This window comes from Alligator mississippiensis, chromosome 3 (assembly GCF_030867095.1).
Source record: "Alligator mississippiensis isolate rAllMis1 chromosome 3, rAllMis1, whole genome shotgun sequence".
In the NCBI taxonomy this organism is placed as follows: Eukaryota; Metazoa; Chordata; order Crocodylia; family Alligatoridae; genus Alligator; species Alligator mississippiensis.
Window position 1 is genome coordinate 283,532,246 of NC_081826.1, and position 24,942 is coordinate 283,557,187.

General features: G+C 43.4%; 1 protein-coding gene across 1 annotated transcript in view; it reads left to right on the forward strand.

Moving 5' to 3' along the window:
* Positions 1–24,942, forward strand: part of ATP8B1 (ATPase phospholipid transporting 8B1) — a 99,576-nt gene that overhangs the window by 62,424 nt on the left and 12,210 nt on the right. The window contains exons 4-19 of the mRNA XM_059725265.1: positions 1,077–1,190; positions 1,772–1,870; positions 1,983–2,044; positions 2,474–2,546; positions 2,633–2,703; positions 4,827–4,909; positions 6,438–6,596; positions 6,960–7,048; positions 10,887–11,077; positions 12,131–12,339; positions 15,290–15,333; positions 15,506–15,662; positions 15,800–15,988; positions 18,982–19,094; positions 19,346–19,510; positions 21,844–21,955. Coding sequence (XP_059581248.1) covers positions 1,077–1,190; positions 1,772–1,870; positions 1,983–2,044; positions 2,474–2,546; positions 2,633–2,703; positions 4,827–4,909; positions 6,438–6,596; positions 6,960–7,048; positions 10,887–11,077; positions 12,131–12,339; positions 15,290–15,333; positions 15,506–15,662; positions 15,800–15,988; positions 18,982–19,094; positions 19,346–19,510; positions 21,844–21,955 — 1,930 coding nt within the window. The remainder of the gene's footprint in view (positions 1–1,076; positions 1,191–1,771; positions 1,871–1,982; positions 2,045–2,473; positions 2,547–2,632; positions 2,704–4,826; positions 4,910–6,437; positions 6,597–6,959; positions 7,049–10,886; positions 11,078–12,130; positions 12,340–15,289; positions 15,334–15,505; positions 15,663–15,799; positions 15,989–18,981; positions 19,095–19,345; positions 19,511–21,843; positions 21,956–24,942) is intronic.

Here is a 24,942-nt window from a genome sequence, read left to right on the forward strand (position 1 = left end):
AGCTGCAGCATGGGGATGTCCAAACTGGCTTTTTGTCGTGCTGGGAACTGGGGCTGCGGGGCATGGGATCCCCCCTGCCACAAGGGTGCCCCTCCACAGCTTGCTGGCTGGGGTCTTGGGGGGGCGGGGGGAGCCTGGCTGGGTCTGTGCAGCAGGGCCCCCCTCCCCCTGACTCCAGTTCCCAGCACGGCAAAAAGTCGAGCCAGGCAACCCCATGCAGCAGCTCCTCACTGCAGCTGTCAGGAGGCTGGGGGAGAGGGGAGCCCCCTCCACCATACAGATCTGGCCCTCCACCCCCAAGACCCCAGTTAGCCCTGGGAGAGGGGGGGCCCTTCACACCCCCAGCTGATGTTTGCAATCCCCAGCCGGTGGGGCTGGGGAGAGGGGCTACTCAAGTAGTTTCCTGGGAGGCATGCCATAGCGTCTCCCACCTGCTGGCCCTGGCCAGTTCAGGCAGGCACCAAGCATCCCCCCACCGAGTGGTGAATGCCTGTTTGGTTCATTCCCCATCTAACGTACAGTGTTTTTAAATAAAGTGTAATATAGTACTTCTGCCAAGGACTTTTTTTTACCTTTTTGGAACATTTGTATTTAGCCACAGAGACCAAATCATTCTGGAATGATTGTATATGGCTAGTTACGCAGTTTTTTCCCCTGCTTTTCTTGCAGGGGTGCAATTAAAGCATTAAATAGCCAGCAGGCAGCAGTGATTTCTCATCTGGAATTGTCCTGGGCTGCATTTGAAGGAGTCACCTAGAGGTGAAAGGTTGCATATTCTTTTCCTAGGTCTTTGATTTGCACAGCACTATTGATCATTTCCTTTTTAAAAGATTGCTAGAATTTAAGTTTTTAAATAGGTAGATTTCGAAAAGAATACTAGCTAAACTGCCTGTGCACTTTACCTTGATCAAGACAACGATCCATCTTAAACTGGCTGTATAATCATGTCATTCTCTCAGCCATTAGCAGAGGTGATTCCAAGCATATTGCCTTATAACATGCCAGTTGGATTGCAGACGTATCTACTAATGTATGTGTTGCTATTTGGAATGATGCTTTACTTCTCTTTTCTACAGGGGAATGCAATTAAGACCTACAAGTACAATCCAATCACCTTTTTACCCTTGAATCTACTTGAGCAGTTTAAAAGAGCAGCCAACTTCTATTTCCTGATTCTTCTTATTTTACAGGTAAAACATAGTTAATTGTTTAGTAGAGAGGATTATAAAAATTATTTGACTGGCTTGGTAGTGCAGCTGAATATCTGACATGATTCCCTGCAGCATGAAACTACACATGATTTTATAAACTACTCCAGGTAAACTTCTGAAAAAAATCTAGTGCCTTTTAATATGTGCATTAGACAAAGTACACTGTTCCATTAATTGCTTTAGTTTGTATTTAGATTTACATCTTGTGTTCCTGGCTTGGAATTACTTGCAATTACTGGAATTACTGGATTTCGAACTCTGAGGGAGATACCATCTCAATGCTTTATGTGCAGCACCTAGCACATTGGCTTTCTGCTGTATTCCTGGGGCTCTTAAGTGCTGATGTAATACAAATAATTACTGTTAATCTTACTACTGGTATTTTTCCCTTTATTCAGTAGTGGGGATGCACACCAAATTGTTCCTTAATTATTTATCTATTGAATTTTTTTAAACTCACATTTACAGACCCAGCTTAGTAACTATTTCTTTGCTGATAGGGTAAGAATGTTGCATTTTAATGTCCAAAATAAACTTTGAATTCAACAATTTTTTTGCAGGCAATTCCTCAAATAACTACTCTGTCATGGTACACAACACTAGTGCCTTTACTCCTGGTTCTTGGAATAACTGCAATCAAAGACCTAGTGGATGATGTTGTAAGAAACTTTTTCTTCATATTGACATACAGTTTGTTCTTAATTTTGTATTATATATCTATATATGTAATGAGAACACTTTATCTCCACCTCCCCACCCACTCACTTTAAGGCTCGCCATAGAATGGATAATGAAGTTAATAACCGGACATGTGATGTTATCAAGGAAGGAAGGTATTGTACAATTCTTGCTTGAACTTTGAAAGCAATATTTGTTCAGGTCTTACTAATTATTCTTGCATACTGAGAGTTATAGATTTAGGCTTCTGTTCTTAAGTGTTTATATATTTATATGTGTAACTCCTGTTTGCAGTTAAAGTGAATTACCCATAAACAATTGGTAGTTTGAAAAAAAACAACCCTTAAAGTAGTATGATAAAACTAAATCTGTTTCTTTGGTTAGAGAGGAAGAGATTTGAATGATGTTTTTTCTTTTTAAATGAAAAAGCCCTTCTGAATTGCAGCTTCTAAAAATTCTCACAAGATGCAAGGCTTAGTTATTGACACTGAAATAGTCTATTGGGAAACAAGGAATATTTCAAGTTTTATGTACATACTGTACTAAAAGAATAATAGTAATCATTAAGTTATTTTGACATGCAGGTTCAAAGATACAAAGTGGAAAGACATTAAAGTTGGTGATGTCTTACGTTTGAAGAAAAACTCCTTTGTTCCTGTAAGTGCCTTTAAGATTCATTCCATGTCTGGAGTTTTGGATTGTGCGGGTTGCCCTGTATTTATTAATCGTGGTGTTTTGCCTAGGCTGACATTCTGCTGCTGTCCAGCTCGGAACCGAACAGCCTTTGTTACGTAGAGACGGCTGAACTAGATGGGTAAGACTTACTGGATTCCATAGACGCTATTTTTGTTTTAATGGGAAAAGCACAAAAATGCATATTATGCTTTGTCTTTGGTTGTATTATTTTCAGAGTCATAGTTTAAAGACCTGTCCATTAATGACCAACAATTTGTCTGGTCTGCAGTATGGGTAGTACTTGTTTTAACAATAAATATATTTGATGACTCTAAAATGAAGTTGGTTTAGGAAGACCTTAGATCACATTATGTTTGCAAGTAACAGGTACTAAAATCTAGCAGTTGAGCTTTTATGTAAATGAGAGAGGTAGTTAGCCACGTTAACCTGAAATTAGGCAGAAGGCAGGGAAAGGTGGTATTTTAAGTTGCATATACACCTGCTTGGCAGTGGTGGGCGGCGCATTTTAATTAGAGCAGTTCCCAGGCAGCCACTTTAATGAAAATGGCTCAATGTCACATGTATTAAGCCCCACACATTTCAAAACGGCTGCAGGGGCACTTTAACTAAACTTCATAGAATGAGTCTTAGTTAAAGTGCGCCCACAGCCATTTTGAAACCTGGGGGTGCTTAATACATGTGACAGTGTTGTTTGCATTCAAATTGGAACATGTCAGAGCAGACTCAGTTTATCAAGTCTGCTCTCACATGTTCTAATTAGCATGCAAACTAATTAGCACATGGAGAGGCAGCCTTAGAGATCCAAGTCATTGAGAAAGGCATGAGCTTTTAGTTTTCATAGGCTACAGCCTAATTTGTCAAGTACTCTCCGAATGAGTTGATCTTAAGTGCCACCCTGCCCTGCTGTCTGCTCCTTTACGCAAGTATGTGGTCTTTGCAATACAATACAGTGGATGTCTAGTGATTTGTAAAGCAAATCTTGCTTTGATTTCACCATGCAACTTCCTGTGATCTTTGAGAGTCCCTGAAAATCTATGTAATTGTCAAAATCCAGGTGCCTTTTGAATTCTAGGCAAGTGCAAAGCAGCATGTTTTGGTTTTCTCCGTTAGAGCTTTTGTCGGTAGCTGAATTTTAGATTCTACTTCAGTTTTTAACAGCGTTCTCAAGCATTAGGAAAGCAGTGGCACTAAGCAGCTTCTCTCATACCATAATCATCATCATGATTAGCCTTATCCTTTATTGCAGTATTAGCTTCCGCTTTTTATTTTCAGTGGTGTAATTTAGAAGCTGAGTGGACAAGCACAAATATATGGAAGATGACGAACAAGCTGAACCTATGAAATGTACAGGAAGAGATGTCAGGGAATATGGACATTTCCATTAAATAGAAACTTCCAAATCTCTGCTTTATTACTGTAATGCAGGGGTGGGCAAAATGCAGCCCGGGGGCTGGATGTGGCCCGCCAGGCCACTGTATCCAGCCCACAGGGCCCCTAAAAAATATAGAAAATTAATATTTATCTGCCCTGGGCTGCCTGTCATGCAGCCCTTGATGGCTTGCCAAAACTCAGTAAGCGGCCTTCTGCCCAAAATAATTGCTCACCCCGGTGTAATATGATCCCCTGCCTTTTTTTTTTTTTAATCAACATAAAATTATCAAGATGAGGGAAGAACCAAGCTGTTGAGAACTGGTTTTACAACAGTTTGTTTCTGCAACAAAGGACTTTAATAGAAGAATACAATAAACTATTTTTTCCTTTGAATATTATCGCAGTTGTGCTGTAACTCTGCTATTAGTGAAGTGTAAGCTCATAGGCACAACATGGAATATTCTGCTTTGCATTGCTTGAGTGACTGTTGCATTATTTGGTTTTTCCTTGTTTGAACTGTGCAAGGCATGTGCTTGCTCTGCCTTGCAATTATTTTATTGGGAAATAGAAATCTGAATTGAAGATCTTGCCAGAGCTTTCACACTTGAGTGCTAGTAATATTCCAGAAGAAATATATATTTGGTATATGTATTTGTAGAATAAGCCATGCAGATTGTGGGGAAATTTAAAAACATGATTTTTTGTCAGCAAATATATTGTTTCGTCACTATGTTTGCCTGGTAATGTAGGTGAGCTCAAAATACCTGAAACATGATCATCCAGTTTCCCAGAGTGAATTTTGTTCCTATTACTTCAAATTTTCTTCATTTCTCAGGCCTTGGTAAAATGGACAAACTTTTTTTCTTTTAGTGAAACAAACTTAAAGTTCAAAATGTCACTTGAGGTAACAGACAGATATCTCCAGGAAGAAAGTGCCTTGGCAAGATTTGACGGTTTGTATGAGCACTCTTTGCTGTCTTTACTACTATTTAAACATAGCTCAAACCATTTATAATAATATTAAATCCTTGAGCTCTGGCTGAGCTGTTGCATGCATTCTTTGTGCTACATGTTGATATAAAAACAAGCAACAGATTTGATTGAAATAATTTTATATTTTGCTCAGCAGCATTTCATGTTAGTCACAGACATGCTGTTCCCTACTTAGTGGACCAAAATAGGGATCCTTATCTAACACTTGCTACTGTGACTTTTTTGGGCTGGGGATGTGAAAAGAATTTATTGATATGTCCAGTTTCTAAGCGTTTTTGAATATTCCCCATTATAATCCATCTGTGTAAAGATAAAGTATTCTGTTTTCCAAATATCCTATTTCCCTTCCTGAGAGAAAGATTTATTCTTTTAGTGGAGCTCTTCCAGCAGTCTTGGACTTGCAAATACTTGACATTAGAATTAAACATTGTATTTTGAACGGGCTTGTAATAGAGATAAGTGAATAGTAAAGAGATAGCGTTGTCTCCTGCAGAGAGCAGTAGATTAAAAGAGAAAACCCAGATTCTGTTTCCACCCATGGAATTAGCCTGTCTGCCTCAGTTTCCCTATCTGTGAAGCAGGACTAGAGGTACTGTCCCTTGAAAAGTGCTGCATGACAGCTTGATATCATAGAAGTTTTTTGCTGTCACTTGCCCATTGCTTGCCGATTTGTCTGTCAATCTGTATGCAGTCACCCACTTTTTGTTCAATTATTAGTGGAAACTGGATTTCTGTGCAATAGTTCATAAACGCCTTGTAATCCGAAATGTCAGTTTGGAGACAAATGCAGAAAGACCTGGCCATGCCAATCCTAGAATATGCAAGAGCAATAAATGAATTTCACAAAACTAAGGTTACAAAAGACAGTAAAATAAATTGCTGTAACCTTTGGGCCGAAAGTTTGCCAAATATCTTCTTAGACACAATTTTCCTGAAGTTTGCAAGATCAAAGAAAAGCCAGAATGTTTCAAAAAGTATAAAATTGAAGCATATTTTTACTTGGAGTATACGCACACCTGTGCATGTCACTTATGTCTCAGAAATAAAGCTTCATTTGATACCGTTTTGAGCAACACAGCTTGGAGCATACATGATCCAGTAGGAGAGATTTTCATTCCTATACTTTGCATACTGTGGTCAAGGCTTGAGAAACAACAGAAATATCATCTGAAAGCCCCCTTACGAGGGGTTGCTATAGCATAGCTAATGTAGAAAGGTAATACCTCTACTATGCATTTGCAGTCTTTGGATTAAATTTATAAAAATATCAAGGAATCTGCCATATTAAAAATACACTGAAATACAGGGCTGAGTATCTGTGCACTTGGTTTCAAACAAATGTTCCATTCAGAAAACCCACTTTAAAATGTTACTTGTTGTAATGGACTTTGAGCATGTCTGCAGGAGGAATAAACTAAAATCTTGTACACTGTCCAGTAACATATACATTTCTATTCTATGTCCAAACATGTGCATTTGTTTTGTTAGGTTTAATCGAATGTGAAGAACCCAATAATCGACTAGATAAGTTTACAGGAACCTTAGTCTGGAGAAACAGGAGTTATCCATTGGATGCCGATAAAATTTTGTTACGTGGCTGTAAAATCAGGAATACTGACTACTGTCATGGAGTGGTTGTATTTGCAGGTATGTATATAATGCATAAACATATAACATGAGTTGAGTACAATAAGGTCAGCTGATAAAAGACAGGCTCCATTTAGTAAGTACCCAGCACAGGGAACTTCTGGTAACTTCAATCACAGCACCTGCATGAGGGATTGGACCTTAAAGAACTGGGCTTTACAAGGTGTTTTGGGCCTTCAGGTCCCATTGCTGTGTGCCTCTTCCAAGTCCTGACTGCTCAGCACACTGCAGGCTAGGGCTCCATGTTTGCATACCTGCAAGAACTGAACCAAAACCATGGCTGTGATGTTGTGCCAGTAATGTTTTTTTTTTAGCAAGTAATTACCACACTTGATGTCTCTACTTTTTCCCCCCTATTTTTAGGAGCAGACACAAAAATAATGAAAAACAGCGGAAAGACCAGATTTAAAAGAACTAAAATTGACTCCCTTATGAACTACATGGTTTACACGGTAACACGCTTTATTTAATTTTGCATGGTTGTTCATTTCACATTTTTTAAATTCAGACTGGGATTATTGTCCTCTCATGGCCAGTTTGAATAGTCATTATTCATAGACAGAAATGCTATGGCATAAATTCTGAACTAACTTTGGGCAACCAACCTTAAAAGTCAATCTATGTGAAGGCTACACGTGGGTTTATCTACAGGAGGAAAAAATGACAAAGTAAAGAAGTTTCTCATGGAAAGCTTGTTTCCTCCATTGCGGAGCATGTTTTAACCACAAAGCCATAGGCTGTTCTGGGCATCTCCACCCCTCTGGTCCCTTTGGAGCAGGGACCAGAACCCTAGTTTCTTTCTTGCCCAGTGAGTGCCCTTATCAGTAGGCTGGAGAGTCTTGCTTCTGCATCTTGCCCCAGGAACTTTGAATCTCTTGCTGCCAAGAGAAATAGCTGCAACTTGAGGAGTGGAGAGAGCCACTTGTCCCACACCAGCGATTAGGTCAAGAGAAATTTAAGTCGGAACTCCCTTAGCAGTGAGCAGGACATTTCTGGGTGCTTTAATCACAACACCTTACCCTGTTTTGAAGAAAGTGGCCACTGTATTTACTAAACTAAATCCTTCAGGTGCATATGTGATAGACTGTTCCTGCTTGATTGGATTCTGGTGGGGTTTGCGCAGAGGCAGCTTAATGTAAAGGTTATAGTCAGGTTTAGACATGGGCTAAATATCATGCTCTGCCATGATGGAGCATGTGCAGAACCAGAGCTTTAGATGCTTAAGGGACTTTACTGGTAAAATGTAGATGCTTACAGGTCCCTTCCAGCTCTAACCTTCTGGGAATCTGTGTGCCTTAGAGCAGTGGTTCTCAACCTTTTTGTGCCAGGACCCATTTGTAAACATTGATAGCCGGTCCTTACCCTGTGCCACTCACCCCTGACCCACTGCCCCCTGCCCCCCCTGGAACTCTGACAGCCTGCAAGGGAAAAACCACCATTTTCAATGCTTTTTAACCCATTTTTACAGTTTGTTGATCTGTTTTTTTAAAGTTTGTTTGCAACCTGTTCATATATTCTCACGACCCACTTTTGGGTCATGACCCATGGGTTGAGAAACACTGCCTTTGAGTATAGGCATCTAATAGGCTGGAGTTTTGAGGACAGAACTCTTGTATTCAGGTTCAGGTAAGTAATACTATTTTGGATCCAATAGGTTTTTTGTTGTTGGGTTTTTTTTAACATTCATCTGTAGTGTTGGAATCCTAGGCTGAAAATTCATAGATTCATAGATGTTAGGGTCAGAAGGGACCTCAATAGATCATCAAGTCCGACCCCCTGCATAAGCAGGAAAGAGTGCTGGGTCTAAATGACCCCAGCTAGATACTCGTCTAACCTCCTCTTGAAGACCCCCAGGGTAGGGGAGAGCACCACCTCCCTTGGGAGCCCGTTCCAGACCTTGGCCACTCGAACTGTGAAGAAGTTCTTCCTTATGTCCAGTCTAAATCTGCTCTCTACTAGCTTGTGGCCATTGTTTCTTGTAACCCCCGGGGGCGCCTTGGTGAATAAATCCTCACCAATTCCCTTCTGTGCCCCCGTGATGAAATTATAGGCAGCCACAAGGTCGCCTCTCAACCTTCTCTTGCGGAGGCTGAAAAGGTCCAGTTTCTCTAGTCTCTCCTCGTAGGGCTTGGTCTGCAGGCCCTTGACCATACGAGTTGTCCTTCGCTGTACCCTCTCCAGGTTATCCGCATCCCTCTTGAAGTGTGGCGCCCAGAATTGCACGCAGTACTCCAACTGCGGTCTGACCAACGCCCTATAGAGGGGAAGTATCACCTCCCTGGACCTATTTGTCATGCATCTGCTGATGCACGATAAAGTGCCATTGGCTTTTCTGATGGCTTCGTCACACTGCCGGCTCATGTTCATCTTGGAGTCCACTAGGACTCCAAGATCCCTTTCCACCTCTGTGCCACCCAGCAGGTCATTCCCTAGGCTGTAGGTGTGCTGGACATTTTTCCTCCCTAGGTGCAGCACTTTGCATTTCTCCTTGTTGAACTGCATCCTGTTGTTTTCTGCCCACTTGTCCAACCTGTCCAGGTCTGCTTGCAGCTGTTCCCTGCCCTCCGGCGTGTCCACTTCTCCCCATAGCTTTGTGTCATCTGCAAACTTGGACAGAGTACATTTCACTCCCTCATCCAAGTTGCTGATGAAGACATTAAAGAGTATCAGTCCAAGGACCGAGCCCTGCGGGACCCCACTTCCCACACCCTTCCAGGTTGAGACCGACCCATCTACCACGACTCTTTGGGTGCGACCCTCTAGCCAATTCGCCACCCACCGGACTGTGCAGTCATCCACATCACAGCCTCTTAACTTGTTCACCAGTATGGGGTGGGATACTGTATCGAAGGCCTTCCTGAAGTCCAAGTATACGACATCCACCCCTCCTCCTGTGTCCAGGCGTTTCGTAACCTGGTCATAGAAAGAGACTAGGTTGGTCAGGCACGATCTGCCCACCACAAACCCGTGCTGGTTTCCCCTCAGCATAATTTGCCCTGCCGGGCTCTCACAAATGTGAGCCTTGATAATTTTTTCAAATACTTTACCAAGGATGGAGGTGAGACTGACCGGCCTATAGTTGCCCGGGCCCTCCTTCCTCCCCTTTCTGAAAATGGGGACCACGTGAGCCCTTTTCCAGTCCTCCGGGACTTGGCCCGTGCGCCACGAGCATTCGAATATTCCCGCCAGTGGCTCTGCAATGATGTCAGCCAGTGCCTTCAGCACCCTCGGATGGAGCCCATCTGGGCCTGCCGACTTAAAGGCATCCAGTTCTTCCAAATGACTCTGCACCACCTCAGGATCTATGTATGGAAGTCTGGCGCCTTGCTGCTGCCTCTCTACAACCCCAGTAAGAGACTTGTCGTGCCCCTCGCTTAGGAACACTGAGGCAAAGAACTTGTTGAGGAGTTCAGCCTTGTCCCCCCTGTCTGTCACCAATTGTTTCTGCCCATTTAGCAGCGGTCCTATTCCTCCCTGGCCCTTCCTTTTACTCCCAATATATCTAAAAAACAATTTCTTGTTGTCCTTTACTTGGGTTGCCATCCTCAGCATCATGGTAGCTTTGGCCCGCCTAACTGCCTCCCTACATGCACAAGCAGAGGAGGTATATTCATCTTTAGTGATCTCACCCTGTTTCCACTTTTTATGTGCTCCCCTTTTGGCCCTTAGGCTGCCCTGGATTTCTCTGGTCAGCCATGGAAGCCTCCTGGCCCCTTTCCCTCTTTTGCCACACTCGGGGATCGTCTTGCTTTGTGCCCGAAGGATCGTTTCCTTTAGGCACAGCCACCCTTCTTGGGCACCCATCCCATCAAAACTCCTACTCTGCAGTGTAGGAAGGTAACATTAATTTCAATCTGAAAACTGAAGAATATTTGCATTCCAGACCCTTCACTGAGTTAGAGCTTGGTTTTTTTGTTGGTTTTTTGGGGGGGGGCAGGGGTTCTGGAGAAAGTAAAATGTAAAAATTAGACTTTTAAAAATGTTCAGTTCAGATATACATGGCTTTGTAGTGAAACCTGTTTTAATATCTTACTAAGGGCAGACAAGGGAGTGGTTTTTAATTAATTGGCATCTTGGCAAGTGTCCCTTTTTAAAATCAGTCATTCAGAGGGAACTAGTTTAGCTGATGGATTTCCACCCCCACCTCCCTTTTTACTAAAATGAACTAATGTTCTCATCTCAAGCACTGGAGAGCTGAGAAACTTCTTCAGAAAGCTTACAGATGAGACCCAGCCTAGGAAGTGAGGCTGCCCTTTGGAAGTGTCACGAGTGATCTTTTTTATGTTCTAGATCTTTGTTCTCCTTATCCTGCTGTCAGCTGGTCTTGCTATTGGACACACTTATTGGGAGCAGCAGATTGGCAATTCCTCTTGGTACCTCTATGATGGACAAAACTATAGCCCTCCTTACCGTGGCTTCCTTAACTTTTGGGGGTACATCATTGTTCTCAACACCATGGTTCCCATTTCCCTATATGTGAGGTAAATACATGTCTTTGCATTTAAAATACTGAAACTGTGGTTGATTGAAAGGTGAAATGAAGGGAGTTTCAATTTCCTAAGGTTTTCTCTAACATTTCTCTTCCCGAAAGGATGATGTGTTTGTCCAGTTTTCCTTTTATTGATATTTTAAGGGAAAATAATTAGCACTGTGTAGTTGTAATGGGCAATCTTGACTCAAGATATGAATGTACAAACCACTAGACCTTTTTGTTTTCATAGCATCAGGCTTCAGTGGCTGGAGATCTGAACATGTGACTAGGACTGGCATAATATTGAATCTAGTTTAAATCAGGTTTTTATGGATGGCATTAGTACGTGACCATTAATGTTTTGTCTTGGAGATTTTACAGAGCATCATTTATTTTTTAAAAGGTGCTTTTGGAATAGAAAGTTATTTTTCAGTAGTAACCCTAAACATGAACTCCCCTGGTATGTATGCTTTGTAAAACTAGAAACCAGATCCACTAGTATTTTCTTCAGTATCTAGTTATTTCTGCAGTTCTTTTAAGAATGTGGAGGAAACTGCTTGCAAGATTAGGCCCTGTGTTGAATTTTCATTAATGCCTTCTAGACCTCAACATTAAAAGAAAAAAATAGCTTACTACTCTGTACAACTTCAGTAGCTTTATTTTTATCTTAGCTTTTAGTCTATGACCTAATTATCCTTCAGCTGACATATTTTCTGTACTTCAAATCCTACTCTTGGATATAATTGTGACTCCAATGGTGTGGTAGCAGCACTCCCACTGCAGAGTCCTGGATACTCCTGTGCCTCTTTTTTTTTTGACTGCTACAGGGTTGTTAAACTGAGGTACACACTCTAAATCATTGTCTCAAGTAGTCTCTACCTTCCTTGTTTGAAATATAAAACTAGTATTTTATCTGGTGTGTTAAAATCCAAAAAATTAGACAACACTGGTCGCTTGCTCCACTAGCATCCTTGAAAACTTATTCAGAGCTTTGCAGATTTAATAAAACCCCGATGCTTTAAAATATACAGTCACCTGTCAGAAGATTCTTTACTTTGCTCAGTGTTGAAGTGATTCGTTTGGGCCAAAGCTACTTTATAAACTGGGACCTGCAAATGTATTACCCTGAAAAGGATACAGCTGCAAAGGCCAGAACCACCACTTTGAATGAGCAGCTTGGACAGATCCACTATATCTTCTCAGATAAGACGGGAACGCTCACACAGAACATCATGACGTTCAAAAAATGTTGCATAAATGGGCAAATGTATGGTAAGTTCAGGCTGCCACTGTTATACCACTGGTTTTTTTAGCCTTTTATAACAGATGCCATTGAGGGCCCGTGATAATAAGAGAACTGTTACATGGTTAGAGAAGGTAGGCAAGAAACTACCATTCTGAACTCTCCAATGGCTGTATGGCACCTTTCACTTCCATAAAGACCAAGGTCTTGTTGGGTTGAAGGAATGATGACCTTGGGATTTCCCAGACTCCTAGCTTGCGTGTGGTTGAAGGAAAGGCAGTGATGCTTTGGACTTCAGGAACAAAACACTTCCCCTTCCTTACAGGATACTCTGGGGTTTTTTTAACGATGATCTAGTCAGCAAAATCCTCCCACCCAAGGGTGGCCAGCCTGCAGCGCATGCCACAAGTGGCTTGAGCAGCCTCTGTGTGGGGCACGTGGCAGATCGGGGAGGAGACGAGCAGCACAGTGGCAGATAGGTCAGAAAGCAGAGTAGTAGATGGGGCTGAGAAAAGGGGATTGGAGTTGTGTTTGGGGAGGGTATGGGGCTAATTTGTGACCTGCCTGCCAAAAGGATTCTTGCGTTCTTAATTAGCAGAGGGACTCTTGCAAGCAGAACTTCTGAAGCTCCTGTACTTTTCAGTAGAAAGGAACTGAGAGTCAATGCACTTGCTCCCAGACTTCATATGCTTGGCCTATGCCTCTACAGAACTGTTGGTCAGAACATTTTTAATTAAATAGTAGGATACCAAGATATTCTGTTTCATCAAAGGCAGTAGTTCTCATTGTTCATAAAACCAGGGCACCCTCCATAATTTCTGAATTTGGTGGTACCCTGCTTGAGAGCCACTGTCATGCTGCCTGTGCTCACCTCAGTGGATTTCAACTGGGGTGCTGCCAGATGAGTTTAAAGGAGGCATGAGCACCTACTTTGCTGCAGCCCTTTCCAGTCTGTTTCCAACACTCTCCTAGAAACAGAAGCACACAGGTCAGTTGTTTCTGGAAGATGCTGTTCAGGATCAGACCAGGAAGGCAGTGTAGCAGGACTGCGCCCTTCTGCCTGCTTTAGGTTTATCAGATGACCCTAATCCAAACAGAAGTATGCACATGTGCTGCAGCCCTTCCCAGTCTGCCTGCACAAGGGGAGTTCCACCTGTCCATGACAGCACCACCAGTTGAAAACCACTGATCTAAGCCACAACGTTTTGCTAAGACATAATCTGCTTCAGCCAAGTTCTGCTTTATTGGAAAAGATGAAAATGTCCATGTGTCTTTACTGATTCAGGGTAAACTATTCTGGGAGGACTTTTTGCCCAAAGTTGCAATGCAAAATACACAGACATTTAAAAACCTCAAAATCAGAAAAGAGAATTGTTACCATCTCACAACTCCATGCTCTGGATTGGCCGTGGGATCCCTGCTGGTGTCACCTCCTGCTTTGTCCGTGGAATGTAGGGTTTTTTCTGGGATTTAGGTCAGTACTGAGTGGAACTGGTTGAAGTTTTGTTTTTTGTTTTTCAATAAATGCATTTGAGTTAGAAAATGTCAATTCACCAAAATCCAAACATTTTGCAGAAGTGTTCCATTTTGGAATGCGGGGGGAAGAGGGATGAAAGGAGAAGTCATTTAGAAACCAATTAAAAACACGTTTATGATCAAATGTTTTAAAAACCAAAACCACAGCACAATATTTCAACTAACTGGAAATATTCCCCCCTCCTCCAGGACTTTGGTTTGAGGAAGCGCTAATTTTTTTTTATTGTCCTTCTGAAAGGAAAGCGTTTCAAATACCAGAACTTGGACTGAAACAAAATATCAGGTCCTCTCACCGCTTGGATATAAATGTGTGTGAAACTTTGCCTCTTTTTGAAGACGCTTGGTGTGTCTATACGAGATGCTTTACTGCAAAGTAGTGTAGTTTACTCGGCAGTAAGCATGTGCATCTACACATGCACATGCTTACTGTTTAGTAAACCTTGCTAATCATGAGTAAATTTGCTACCTGCAAATGCAAGTAGCAAACTTACTTGTGATTACTAACTGCGCAGTAGCGCTCATATAATATGACACCTGACTAGGAGCAAATCTCTTCTCGGTAAGCCCAGCCACCAGGGGACAGGAGATTGCTCCCTGCCCCCAGGAGATGCCTGCTGCTGAGGCAGGCTCCACCACCGGAGCCTGGGCTGGGACCATGTCCCCCTGCCCCAGCAGCAGGGAACTCCAAACCCCCTGCTCTGAGATCACAGTTAGGGAACGGGAGCTGGGAGAGCCTTACCTCCAGAGCTGGATCTGCAGTCGCAGGGCCAGTGCTGGGAGATCCTTACCCTTATCCATCTCATTGCTAGCTGCCCACCAGCAGGCTGGGGCAGGGGACTGGGACCTGCCTCTCCCCTGAAGCTCTCCCCAAGTCCCCTGCCCTGATCAGGGAGCTGGGGCTGGGAGCTCCCTGCTGCTGGGACAGGGGGCCATTGTCCCCACCCCAGCAGCAGGCAACCCCCCCAGGAGCAGGGAGCAATGTCTCAGTCCTGGCCAGGAGACAGCTGTCTTCTGGCCCAGGCTCTCTGCCAGTCCCTGGGCTAGCACCCCCTGGTGGCAGCAGGGGCCCATTGCAGGTCCCCAGGAAGCAAGAGTGGTTTGTTGCTATTAGCAGCAAATCTGCTCCTTCTCTACACGTGTAGATGCCTGCCTGGGAGTGTTTATTCGTGAGTAGTTTACTTGCAACTAAACTGCTCCTGGATGTAATGCACATGTAGACACACCCAATGGGGCTTTTTTGTTGACTTTTTTGTTGAGTGAATGCAGGCTTGGAAATTCTCATGTTATAAGCACTGTAAAACTGGGGCTACAGCAATTGGTATAAAAATAGGAACCTACAGAATTCACGATATTTTTGTTTGGGAATTTGCAGATGTTGCTGTTTACCTTTTTAAGGCTTCAGATACCTTTCAAGCATTTAGATTCCTGTTGTTTCCATTACAGGAGATTACAGGGATGAATCGGGGCAACCTCAACATTGTACAGAGGTAGATTGGTTTACTTATTTCACTATCCATGTGGGTTTGAGAGAGCGGTGGTGAAATTCAGATGTTTGTTTTTGGTTTGTTATGTTTTTATGTTCTGCTAAAGTGAGAGGCTTTCTTTTAGCTCAAAGTAATTGCATTCACCTGAGAATCTGTTTGTGTTTTCCTTATCCAGCAAGTTGATTTTAGCTGGAACATGTATGCTGATGGGAAGCTCTCCTTTTATGATCATTATCTGATAGAACAAATTAGGTCTGGAAAGGACCCTGAAGTTCGCCAGTTCTTTTTTCTGCTTGCAATCTGTCACACAGTGATGGTAGAAGTTTCTAATGGTGAGTATTCTGCTTGTGTAAATGGAAACAAGAAGTGCACTGATTCAGTTCATATCAAATGGCCCCAACTTAACTAGAGGCATAAGTGAATTGCTCAAATATGGCTTTCTTCTTTTTTCACTGTTTCAATAATATAGGCGAGCTCAACTATCAAGCAGCCTCCCCAGATGAAGGGGCCTTGGTAACAGCAGCCAGAAACTTTGGCTTTGTTTTTCTGTCGCGAACTCAGAATACAATTACCATAAGTGAAATGGGGATTGAAAGAACTTATGATGTACTTGCCATCCTAGACTTCAACAGCGATAGGAAACGTATGTCTGTTATTGGTAAGTTGGTCCACACCTATGGTGTAACGAGCAGAGTTTTGCCCTGGGCAGACCCTGTGGGAGAGTGTGTGAGGGTGGGGAAATTATGCATAGGTTATGAAACTGGGGGGTTATACATAGGTAATGGGGGGGGGGGGTAATGAGGGGTGTGTGTGCAAGAGTCTTACCCAGTCTCCAGTTGCCATGGCTGTGTGCTCTGCCCACCCTGGCTTTTGCTCTTAAAGCAGCAGCAACACATTATCGATGCACTAGCTGTTGCTGCAAAAGCAAAAGTTGTGAGGCTGCTTTTGCTGCTGGGCCATGGCTCCGAAGAGGTGGGAGATGATTTTGGCATCTCTCCTAAATCAGTTCATAGGGCTGGTGCCTGTCTCACTCACCCTTAGTTATACTATTGGGTCACATGTGAATGCACAAAAAACCACCCTTCCTTTTAAAGTGCCCCCATAGAAAAGCTCATGGGTGGATCTAAGATTTTGAAAAGAGGGATGCAAATGGTGTGGGGCATCATCACGTGTAACAACATGTTTCTATCAAGTTAAAAAGAAACTAGAAGCTTCAGCAATAAGATAGTGGCCTAGGGCTATATTATTCACAATTGGGCTGTGCAAAGCTTCAGTAGCTGATTTGATTTGGAGGAGATTCAGCCCGATTCAGCAGCCGAATCTTTAAATCCGAATCAAACCAGGAGCCCATTAAGAGGTCCAAATCGAATTGGAAGCCTTTGAATCAATTTAGAGAGATTCGGGGCCAATTTGGAGATTCAGCCATAGTCTATAAAGGTTTCCCTTGCATAAAGCAAACCTACTTTATAATGTAACAAATAGGGATAGGTTCCCAAGGCGGTGAGGGAGGGAGGGGAGTGAAGCTGGGACTAGGGAAGGGACGGGGGGAGGGGTACCGTTCCCATTGCTGCATCATGCTCCACCTGCCCCTGCCCCGCGCCCAGGTTCCACCTGTCCCCACTCACCCCAGCTTCTAGGCTGCACCATGCCATGCTGCAGGCAGCTGGTGTCAGCTGCTCCCGGGGCCACTGCAGCAGGGGCTGGGGGGAGTGGCAGCAACTGAAGCCCCAGGTAGCGCAAGATGCAGTGCAGCTTGTCCACACTCACCCTAGCCCCTGCTTCAGCAGCTCTAGGAGTGTCTGGCGCCAGCTGCATTGAGAACAGTCAGTGGATGGGGAGGGGGGCAGTGTATGTCTTCCTGCTCTGTGCCCCCTGGGAGGGCTGTGGGCTGGCAGGCTGTGTCCAGCTCTTCCTGGGGGCTCATGCTCCCAGATCTGTGCATGGGATGACAGCAGGCTGCCACTGCAGGCTGGGGCTGGCGGTGGCACCGGGCTGATTCTTCCCAGCACTTGGGGCGGGTGTGCTGAGCGCCGGGAACAGCCCAGCGTTCCTGGATCTGGAAGCAGGATGACAGCAGGCTGCCACTGCAGGCTGGGGCCGGTGGTGGCACTGGGCTGTTCCTGGTGCTCCCCCACCCCGATCATCAGGAAAACTCAGCCTGGTGCTGCTGCCAGCCCCAGCCTGCAGCGGCAGCCTGTTTTCATTCTGTGCGCAGATCTGGGGGCACACGCCCCTGGGGAGAGCCAGACACAGTCCCCCAGCCCACGGTGCTCCTGAGGGGTGCAGACCAGCAAGAGGCACGGGGGGACAGGCAGAGCATGGTGCAGCCCCAAGAATGCCACCCCTCCCCCACCCCTTCCCTAGTCCCAGCCTCATTCCCTCCCTCCCTCACCGCCTGGGAATGTATCCCTATCTATCTGTTAGGGATGTCCAAAGTTTCAGTAGCCAATTTGGTGGCCAAATCTCCAAATCCGAATTGGCCAAATCGAATTGGGACAGTGATTCAAATCACCAATTCAAATCACTGTCCCTCGAATCGATTTGGATTCAGATTTGGCCAAATACTTGCTGCTTTGCACAGGCCTAATAAACAACTATAAATATAATGGAATGTGTATTAATTTTCTGTATTGTATATTTATTTTTTATAAAAGCAATCTAGGCAAAAATAATCAAAATATGTTTCGTTAGTCTGGTAGTCATTAGAATTTAAATGTTTCTCTTTTTTTGGTTTCATAAAGCAAATCTAGCCTTCTTGAGTATCTAGACAGTGCATCACTGCTTCACTTAAAGTTATTTCCACACCCAAATTAATGTTTTTAGTTAGAGTTAAAAACAGCCCTATAGGGCTGTGAAATAGGAGCTTTGTTACCAGTCCAGTAGAGCCTGGTCTGTAAATGGGTGCAAATGCTTCTACTATACAATCTCTGTATTAAAACATGACCCATGATACAAAAAGATTGAAAACCCTAAATAATAGCAATGTAAATAGGAAATTTTTTTCCACATAAATGTAAACTGAGTAGATAAATGTTTCTGATCGCTATAGAGAACAGTTGTGCCAGTGTTAGTAATGAACAGCTTTAGCTTTGATCTTAAGTTCCTCCTTAATCAGTAAAGTATAAACTCATTAAATAGATTACAATATTGAGCCATAAGAAAATGTCAAATCTAGGATGTTTATGCTGCATCATATGTATGTCCTGCTGTTGTGAAGAAATGAGATTTTGAGTATTTATACAAACATCTGAGAATTTGATTCCTTTAAGAATGTTAATGCTTCATCTGCTTACAGTATGGCCAAATGGGCTGGTGGTGTTTGTGAATCAAAATAAAATTGATTTATGTCAGATGTGACTTATCAGTATAAATATGAGAGAAAATTGGTCCTGTAGCTCCAGATCTAGGCATACGAGGTTTAAATGTCTTCTATTTTTAAATTAAGTTTTCTTGTTCTGTTTCGTTGTTTTTATTTATTTTCTCTGATTAGATGTTTCAAGTTAAGTAATGGACAAGGCGAGATCATTGTGAAATAAATACACTGCCTTGTTACCAGAAATAGTTTGTGTAAAAGTAACACATCGAGAAGTCAGTTTAGAAACTTCTAATTATGTGCCCTGAGATTTTTCTTTTTTTATTTTACTTCAACAGTTAGAGAACCTGATGGGCACATCAGACTGTATTGTAAAGGAGCTGATACAGTAATTTATGAACGCTTGCATCCGAGGAATCCTAAGAGACATGCTACACAAGAGGCACTAGATGTAAGGTTTTACACTTTTTGATAAAGCTACACATTCCTATGTAGAACCACACCAACTTGACTCACTTCCACTTTGCTAATTGGTTGTGAAAGAGAGAGCTCCATAGTACTCCTAGAACAGCATTGCTCCTTGCTTCTGTCAAGCCCCTCTTCCCCCCACCCCACATACCCACCCTAGAAAATGCTCAAAACACTCTTTGATGTGTGGTTTTCAAAATCTATGGATTGTTTTTTGGTTTTATTTCCCACCAGACTTTTGCAAATGAGACCCTTAGAACACTATGCCTCTGCTACAAGGATATTAGTTATGGAGAATATGAAGCATGGAATAAAAAGTTTACAGAAGCCAGTGTAGCTACAACTAATCGTGATGAAGCCCTGGATCAAGTATATGAAGAAATAGAAAAAAATCTGATTGTAAGTTGAGCTTTAAATTATTACTACTATCCCAGGAATAAGCACACATTTTATGGACTAGTGTGGAAAATGAAGAATTGTTTTTGATTAGGACACTTGAATACAATTTTATTGGGATTATGAATCTACTGAGGCCCAATTCTTGAAAGTTACAGGGAATGAAGGAAGACACAGGAAGATGCATTTATTTTCTGCTTTCCTTTGACATACTTTTCCCTGCCTCCTTTCATAAAAGGCTGCTAACGTGTCCTCTGGCAGTAGTACTATGTCCTCAAGTGCATAACAGGTTTATTTTTTGGGGTGGGGGTTTGGTGTTGTTTTTTTTAATTTCCAGGTTGAAAATTTGGTAGATAAACACACTTTTCCTATAGCAGTAGCTGCATTACAAATAAACTATAGCCAGGTTCTCCATTTACTACTGTCTAGAGGTTACCTTATCCTTCAGGTAATTCTACTGTTAAATTTATCTCCACTGTATATTATACAACTGTCTAGTATATGGAATTAATTCTTGTTTGAAGAATTGAGTATTGGTTACTCTGCCTACTGACTGATGGTAACAATCTGTTTAAGTGGCGAACCTTGTAAGTATTATGAGTTATCTCAAGTTTATGTTCAAGGAAGCAAGTGTTTAAATCCCCAAAACAAAAAAAAACAAATCCTACTATAGCATTTGGTTTTAAATAGATTTTCATTAAAAAAGCCAACACACTAGATGAAATCATGCTTTATATTGACCAACTGTCTTAAAACCAGTGGAACACTGAAATAGAAAAAGCGTCCCAGAGATGATGTCCAATCTCATTCATTGGAGGGTTTCAAGAGATGTGTAGTCATCTGTCTGAGTTGGTTTAGGAAATCTTGCATGGGTACAGGTTATTGGACTTGATTGGGGTGCCCAACCTTTTTGCCCAGTGAGCCAGACTGGCAGTGCCTGGTCTGTCTGTGAGCTAGATCCAGCCAGTGTTCCCAATTTGGTGCCTGGATGGGCATGGTGGGCACCATCTGGCTCTGCAAAGGAGGTAGTGGGCAGGCAACATGCAGCGGAGCCTCACAGGGGAAAGGAACTTGACTTGCCCCTGTGGAGTGGGAAGGGGGCATGGCCAGGTCCCCCTGTGGCTCTGCAGAGAGGGAGGTGGTTATGGCCCAGCCTTATCGGGATGGGAAGGCCAGGCCCCAACCTGGTCCTATGGGGGAAGGGGATGTGGCCCAGCCCCTGCAGCTCATCCAAGCCCAGTTGTGGGGAGGAGGGGGCATGGCCTGGCCCCACAGGGGAGAAAGGAGTGTGGTCAGATCCCAACCCAGACCTGTGGGAAGGGAAGGTGGTGAACCTCAGCTGCGATCCAGAAGTGGGGACGGTGTGACCTGGCCCCGAGGGAAGGGGGCACAGCTTGGCTCTGACCAGCCGTGCTGATATTGGGGTTTAGGAATTTGGCAGATGGGAGGGCGGCTGTATTAGTGGCCACTGCTCCCTGCCGCCAGATTCCCAGACTTGCATGAAGCCCTGCAGGCAAGTGGTTGAGCATCCCTGGATTAGATGATTTTAAGGTCTATTCCTGTTCCATGATTCTAAGTTTGTACCCAGACAGCCATATAGTGACTATAATATATTCTGAAAGAAGTTTCTTATTTTAAAAAGTCTGTTAGCTGGCCATTCAAAGATTTCCATGCTGTTAATTAACTACGTTATTGGTTAGACTGCTGTTGTAAAAAAGGAAAAAACCAAAAACGACACAAATTGGAGAGCAAAGGCATACTATCTCAGTTATGAATCACAGCTTGCAATAATATTATTGGGGAAATCTCTGCAGTAAACCCCAATTAATTCTAAGTGGAATTCAATAAGGCAAGACAAATTGATGCCACCTACGTAGTGGCTGCAGGTTCTAGGCATTAGTGGCACAGCAAGAGATATGGATGTCTGTTTGCTTGACCTTTTGCACCACGATAACCATCTTTATGGTGGCACAAAGATTATGTCCGTTTCCATCTCCAGGTTCAATCTGGCTGGCCCAGTGATGGCATGGGTTTGAAGCCTTAGGTTGCTGAGGTTCTATATAATAATTCAGTACGTACATAGCAGCTTGTATAACAACAGTTCATCAGCTGCTGGTCGAATCCCTTTGTGTAGTAACTGGAATGTTTCACTTTCACCCTGCTTCCTATAACTAGATTCAATGAAGTAGGTATATTAACTTGAGGTAACTGTTTGCAGTAAAGGCGAGCACAAGGTAGTTGCATTATATATTGTGGAAAAAAAAAAAGACTGTGGTAAATTAATTTCATTTAATTTTAAGGCTGTTCTTGCTAATGCATGTTCTAACAACTTCTAGCTCTTGGGCGCTACAGCTATTGAAGACAAACTACAAGATGGAGTTCCAGAAACAATATCCAAACTTGCAAAGGCAGACATTAAAATCTGGGTGCTTACTGGTGACAAAAAAGGTATATTTATGCAGCAGGAAATCAAACAAACAGGCTGTTGAGATTCATTTGCAAGCTAGACTAGATTAGAAATAAGGCACAAAGGGTAAATGCAGATACCCAGAGGGGCTAGGGGGAGATTAGATCCCGTTAAAAATGGCCACCCAATCTAACTTAGTTCTCCAGGTATGGACCTTACATTTAGACCCAGTCTCAGTGATTGGAAATCAGTCTAAACCTGCAACTATACACAACTGTGCACAAAAACCAGTCTAAAAATGGTGGAACCTGGTCTAAGATGGACCCGGATCAATGTACACTCCAACTTAATCAATCTAGGTTAGACTGGTGCATCAATTTTTAGTACAGTTACCTGCACAGCTCCAGGGCTGGGGAAGTCCAGTTGCTGGTACCAGCCCTAGGGTTGTGCTTCCAGCTGCCCTCTGACATTGGGCTATTTTTGGCCCCCCAGCCCTTCAGCCTGCCTCCCCCAGTCCCTCATCCCCACGGACCCTTCTCCCCCCACAATTCCCTCCTGCATCCCAGTGCTGCCAGTTTTATCAGCATTTACTGCTGCTGGGAGCCAGGGGAAGTAAGTATCAGTGGGGGGAGGGATAGGAAGGTTTAGGGGGGAGGGTTGTTTGGGGGGGGGACTCGGGGGGCGGGGGGGGAAGGCCAGAAATAGCTCCTGGTCTCCACCCTCTGCCCCAAACTCCTCCTGCGGTTGTCACCTGCCCCCCCCACCACTCCTATGGATCACATTTGCCTCCTGATTTTCCCCTCCACACAGACCTTAAATCCCCACCCCAAGCCTGCACGCCACCCTCAGCTAGCCCCCCATCCTGATTCTCCTTGGATCAGATGGCCATTTTAATGTGATCTAACCTTCCCCTAAGCCCCCTCTCCTTCCCCACCAATCTCTGTACTTAGTCAAATTCAAGCATGTAGTTTCTTAACCTATGTCATGCAGTCTGGATCTGTTCCATGGAGACATTTGATCTGGCCCACAGACAAGGGACTTTAGTGGGGGGGCTTTGGCAGTAGCTGCCTTCCCATGCAGTTGTGGGAAGGAAAAGCACAAGCTAGGGACACTCCCTGTACCACTGCAGGGAAGAGACGAAGTGGTGGCTAGGTCCCAGTGCCTGCACATCTCTAACTCACACCTGGTCACTCTGGCTCACAGCCAGTAAAGGGTTCCCACTGCTATCTTAAAGTATTTTTTTAATCAAGACCAGAAAGATTTCTAAAGGATGTGCAACATCTCCCACAGCATTTCTGCTTGATGCAGAATTTATTTGTATAGCAGATTGGACTAAATGATGACAATAGCCTTAAAGCTATGAGTGCTTTCTATGGAAAAGTCTGACCATATTTTTCCAGGGGAAAAGCAGTGTTTACAATTCACTACCCACTGATTTACTTTTCCAGCTGTATGGGTATCTGACCAGAAAGTAATTCCAAAGATAGAGACACCACTTTAAAAAAGCCTGGTGCTGTTTCCATTTTAAATTTTCCCTTTACATGGATGAGACACCTGGCTGAGCTTAATCACATTAAGTCATACATGGGATTTCTCTCTCTCTCTCTCTCTCTCTCTCTCTTTCTCTCTTTTTCCCCCCCCCCCTTTTTTTAAAGCTGCCAGCTCAGAGAGGAGACATCTCTTCTAAGATGACAAGACATGCAGTATTGGGTTAATGAATTCTACCAGCAATAAATTATTTAGAGCTCTACAAACCATAATTAGCCTTCACAACACCTTTAGGTAGCAGAGAGGTTATTTTTCCTGTCTCCTACTCTCCTTGGTCCCAGCCTTTCCTCCCACCCAGTCCTTATCCAGCAAGTTCAAACTCTTTGTCCCAATCTATTCCTTTGCTTTCTCAGCCTGGTTTTTGTCTCATCAACATCAAATCTGACTTCTTCCTTTTCCATACTGCCTGTGTCAGAGCTTTCTTCTGAGAGACCACGTTCCTTCTCTGTGTCCAGACCCACAACATCCTGAAGGAGCCATTAATGGAAAAGGTCAGCTTTGCTGATATAAACCTGCTCTGGAGCATACTTAGTTGCTCTGTGGGGATGCAGCATGCAGTTTTATTGCATGTAGGATCTGTGAGGAGCATGCTTAGTAAGGATGGAATAACAGGCCAGGTTGTGTAATGTGAAGTCCCTGCTACAAAGAATAGGAGGCTAGAGCATTTCAAAGAAATCTTATATTCAAGAATATAACATTGGTAAAACACTCTTTTTTTTCTAGTTTTTTTTCTTGGAAGTGACTGCACTGGTGTGACTAAAATGTATTTAAAAAAAATCAGGCTAAGGCTCAGCATTGTGAAATATTAATCATTTGAGCTGAAATTTTTAAGTTATAAGTAACTGAAATAGGGTCCCGTTGGAAAAATGTCTGGCAACTTAAATAAGAGGTTATAGTAGACCCAGTTTTATTAATAATGTTTGAATCAGGGAGTGTGACATGCCCCAACTCCAGAGGTGGCCTGGGTGCACCTTTGAGATACTCCTGGGGTGCTTCCCTTCTTCTGGGGTGCCTTTCTGTCCTGAATTCCCCCCCCCCTTGTTGTCTGCTGCTTGTCCACTGAGAACCAGCTGAGATGTGCTGGGGTCAATTTCTTGGCCTGTGGCACCTCGGCCTTGCCTGTCTCACCCTATCTCATTCTCGCTAGCTCTTAGCGGAGGGGATTTTGCCAGGTAGAAGAATCATAACTTTATCTAGTTGTGCACTCAAAGATGGATCCCCTTTTCCATAGAATGGGCAAGCCTGTATAGGCAAATGCTCTGGAATTACAGTTAACACTGAAAATTAGGGAGTAAAAAATAACAATAAGGATTTTTAAATAATAGAAAAAACCAGCCTAAGAAACCAGTAACTATATACTGAGATACAGCTAGAGATACAAAAACAAGCAAAAGGAAACAGAACAGTAATCTGTTCTTATCCTGCACCTTAAACCCATGGATGCAGTCCCTAGCCAGCTTCAAGAGGTTAAAAAGCAGCT